Source organism: Lipotes vexillifer, unplaced genomic scaffold, assembly GCF_000442215.2.
Source record: "Lipotes vexillifer unplaced genomic scaffold, Lipotes_vexillifer_v1.1 scaffold469, whole genome shotgun sequence".
Taxonomy (NCBI): domain Eukaryota; kingdom Metazoa; phylum Chordata; class Mammalia; order Artiodactyla; family Lipotidae; genus Lipotes; species Lipotes vexillifer.
In genome coordinates this window covers 3056417-3060516 of record NW_006788006.1, presented here as the reverse complement: position 1 = coordinate 3060516, position 4100 = coordinate 3056417, and the positions used below count along the sequence as shown (strand labels likewise).

Genomic DNA, 4100 nt, shown 5'->3' with positions numbered 1-4100 from the left:
CAACGCGCTGTTGTGCCGTTTACCGCGCGTCACCCGGACAACGGCAGTCGGTGGGGGTTGAGGGGGGCGTCGGTGACCTGGCCCCGCCCCACCATGCAAATGAGCAACGTCACTCGTGCCCAATAGCGAGCAGGGACAGTGAGCTCATCGCGCCCGGCCGAGGCTATAAGGGGGCGCACGGGACGCGCGGCTCAGGAGCCGCCGCCAGCGGAGGGCCGGGCGCAGCGGCCGCGGCGGGAGCAGGGCCGAGCGGACGGGGGGGCGCGGGCCCCCCGGGCGGCCGCGGCCACTCCTCCCCCCCGGGCCGGCGCGGCGGGGGAGGCGGAGGATGGAAACACCCTTCTACGGCGATGAGGCGCTGAGCGGCCTGGGCGGCGGCGGCAGTGGTAGTGACGGCAGCTTCGCGTCCCCGGGTCGTCTGTTTCCCGGGGCGCCCCCGACGGCGGCGGCCGGCAGCATGATGAAGAAGGACGCGCTGACGCTGAGCTTGAGCGAGCAGGTGGCGGCGGCGCTCAAGCCCGCGGCCGCGCCGCCCCCGGCCCCCCTGCGCACCGACGGCGCCCCTGGAGCGGCGCCCCAAGACAGTCTGCTTGCCTCGCCCGACCTGGGGCTGCTCAAGCTCGCTTCGCCTGAGCTCGAGCGCCTTATCATCCAGTCCAACGGGCTGGTCACCACCACGCCGACAAGCACGCAGTTCCTCTACCCCAAGGTGGCGGCCAGCGAGGAGCAGGAGTTTGCCGAGGGCTTCGTCAAAGCCCTAGAGGACTTACACAAGCAAAACCAGCTGGGCGCGGGCGCGGCCTCCGCTGCCGCCGCCGCCGGGGGACCCTCTGGCATGGCTGCGGGCGCCGCGCCTCCCAGCGAGCTGGCCCCGGCAGCGGCCACGCCCGAGGCGCCAGTCTACGCGAACCTGAGCAGCTACGCGGGCGGTACCGGGGGTGCGGGGGGTGCTGCGACGGTCGCCTTCGCCGCGGAGCCCGTGCCCTTCCCGCCGCCGCCACCCCCAGGCGCGCTGGGGCCTCCGCGCCTGGCCGCGCTCAAGGATGAGCCGCAGACGGTGCCCGACGTGCCGAGCTTCGGCGAGAGCCCGCCGCTGTCGCCCATCGACATGGACACGCAGGAGCGCATTAAGGCGGAGCGCAAGCGGCTGCGCAACCGCATCGCTGCCTCCAAGTGCCGCAAGCGCAAGCTGGAGCGCATCTCGCGCCTCGAGGAGAAAGTGAAGACGCTCAAGAGTCAGAACACGGAGCTGGCGTCCACGGCGAGCCTGCTGCGCGAGCAGGTGGCGCAGCTCAAGCAGAAGGTCCTCAGCCACGTCAACAGCGGCTGCCAGCTGCTGCCCCAGCACCAGGTGCCCGCGTACTGAGCTCGCGCGCGGGGCGCATGCGCGGCCTCCTCCCAGAGAGGCGGGCTCGCGTGGTTGGGGGGGCGTGGGCGCCCCGGACTCGCAGAGGGCGCGGCCCCGGGATCCCCCCCTTGAGGGTGCCAGGAGTCGGAGAGGGCGCCTCAGACTCGACAAGCTGGACCCCCTGCTGCCGGGGGGCGAGCGCATGACCCCCACCTCCCCCGCCCTCGCGCTGCCTCTGTCCCTGGCGCGCGGCCACCCAGTGTTGCACAAACCCGCGCGTTCTGGCCGCCCCTTTGTACACACCGCCGCCGAAGGAGGCTCCGAGGGGGCGCAGGCTCAAGCCCTGCGTTTTCTCCTCTTTTACTTTTTTTTGACTTTGGAAGAGAGAAGAACAGAGTGTTCGATTCTGCCCTATTTATGTTTCTACTCGGGAACAAACGTTGGTTGTGTGTGTGTGTGTTTTCTTGTGTGGGTTTTTTAAAGAAATGGGAAGAAGAAAAAAAAAACTCCCTCCTTCCCTTTCCTCGCTCTCGCTTCCCTTCCCCTTCCATCCCTCCGACGCCCCCTCGTCCCGCCGTTTTTCTTCTGTGTTTTTTTGTTTCGTTTTGCTACGAGTCCACATTCCTGTTTGTAATCCTTGGTTCGCCCGGTGTTCTGTTTTCAGTAAAGTCTCGTTACGCCAGCTCGGCTCTTCGCCTCCTTTTTCTCCTGCCGGGGCCTGACGGGGTGGGCGGGGCCTGGCCCGGTCCCCGTCCCCTCCTACCTCCTTCGCCTCCTCCCTCCGCCCCTGCTCAGAGGAGGAGGGAGTCGGCGTCCGGGAAGAACCTGCACGCCTGGCGCTCAGCGAGCGCCATCTAGGAGCGCCTGGGCGCTGGGCCGACTCTGTCCGGGTTGGGCGGGGGACATTGGGGTTTCCAACCTGAGTTTGGAACTAGCCAGCCCGAGGGTGTCCCCTTTGTCTCCCCTTTGCGGAGGAGGGACTGCGGGAGGGAAGGGGGACAACTTCAGCCCGAGGCAGGGAGGAAAAGGCAGAAACTAACTTTCCGGGCTTCTGTTTGCCTGTCTGTAAGATAGGCAGAGCAATGGTAAATTTGTCCCATAAAGTTGTGAGGATTAAGACAGTTCGTTTACAGAGCAGTTCTTGGCTTACAGGTGGTGCTCAGTGTAAGCTTGTATTATCGTTTGTCGGATGGGGAGCGTGAGTCTCAGGAACAGAAGGAAGGTTGGCACAGGTAGGATCTGACCCAGGCAGTCTGCCTCCGGGACTGGAGGTGTGGTTAGGTTCTGTGGGGCCACTGACTTGGAATCCAGGATTTTTCAAGTACTGTCTGAAACACCCCTCCCCCAACATCCTATTCTCCCATTTTGAAGAAATTAAGGTTCAGAGAGGTTGAGTGACAGGCTTCAGGTCACACAGCCTTTTTTAGGAGACCATTCAGGGACATATTGCACCTTGGGTTTCTCACTTCCAGAGCCTTGACTGCCAGGTTACCCTGTTCCCCTGCCTGCTTTGGCTTTTGCTACTGTGGGGGCAAAAGACCCTGGACCTTGGGCTTCTGCCTCACTTGGGGCCTGAGGGACATGAGCATTGGTGGCCAAGGACACAGGGCAAGAGGGCAAGTGAGCTTTGAACTCCAGTTGTGTACCCAACCCAGATAGGGAAGGTGGGCAAATCATGCCTGTTTTACAGATGAGGAAACTGAGGTGCAGAGAGGTGCAGAGAAGAAAAGCCTTGTGCCCACAGTCCCTCAGCCATCGAAAGAGTGGGGCTTCACCACATACAAGTTCCCTCTTCCTCCGGATCACCCTGGCTGCCCACCTTTCAAGGCTTCAAGAGCTGCTTTGGGGTTTGTTTTTTTAAACTATGTGACCTCTCTTCGGTACCACCTTCAGGCAGATGTTTCAGGAGAGGGGTTTGAAGTGAAAAGAGGGCTGATGCTGAGCTTGGGGTGTCCACACAGAGGAGACCAAGAACCATGCTTGGGGGTCAGAGCTTCACTCTTCAGGAGACTTGAGTCCCAACTTGGGTGCCAGTTTGTCCACTTTGCCACTGTAACCTCAGCCAAGTTTTCTCCTGGTTCTGGCCTTTACCTACTGTGCTGTGAAAAGGATGTGTTTCCCGTGTCCACGTAACGTCTCAGGTCAGAAGTTGGAAGTGCTTGGGAGATGAACAGCAGTGAAATAGTATTCAGGCGAGGCGTACACTGTGCAGCCCCCAACCTATAGAGAAGGGGAAGCCCAGGGAGGTTACGAGATCTACCAGATACCCCCTGAAAGGTTTTTACTCACAGCACTTCCGACACCAAATGAATGGGGTTTTTTTTCCCCCACACTAACCAGTTTTCCAACTGCAGACACCAACTGGGTATCCTACAATTCAATTCTGACACTCTACCTGGAGTTAGCATGGACCACACAGGTGAAGAGTTCAAAACTGCCCCAGTTCAGACGCCGATCACAGGTCCCAGGTTGCCACCTGTGCTTCTTTTTATTAAAAAAATTATTTAATTTATTTTTGGCCCTGGGCGGCATGGGCATGCAGGGATTAGTTCCCCCACCAGGGATCGAACCCGTGACCCCTGCAGTGAAAGCGCTGAGTCTTAACCACTCCGCGGGAATTCCCCCCCCCCCCCAACCCCAGTACTTCTTAAAGACTGGCTATAAACCCTAGGGTTCCCACCAACCCCTCCTTAGGTTCAATAATTTGCTATAACAGCTCACAGAGCCCAGGAAAGCACTTGGCTCACTCTTT

The 4100-nt window shown here is 61.0% G+C and overlaps 1 protein-coding gene across 1 annotated transcript; it reads left to right on the top strand.

Annotated features, from left to right (window-relative positions):
* Positions 1–307: 307 nt before the first annotated feature.
* JUND (JunD proto-oncogene, AP-1 transcription factor subunit) lies at positions 308–2030 on the top strand. Its single transcript, XM_007461047.1, has one exon. It carries the CDS (start codon positions 329–331, stop codon positions 1364–1366), a length of 1038 nt encoding a protein of 345 aa, XP_007461109.1. The 5' UTR covers positions 308–328; the 3' UTR covers positions 1367–2030.
* The last annotated feature ends 2070 nt before the right edge of the window (positions 2031–4100 follow it).

Excerpts from the sequence above, each read along its gene's own strand:
- JUND (XM_007461047.1), top strand. The coding sequence starts at position 329 with ATGGAAACACCCTTCTACGGCGATGAGGCGCTGAGCGGCCTGGGCGGC.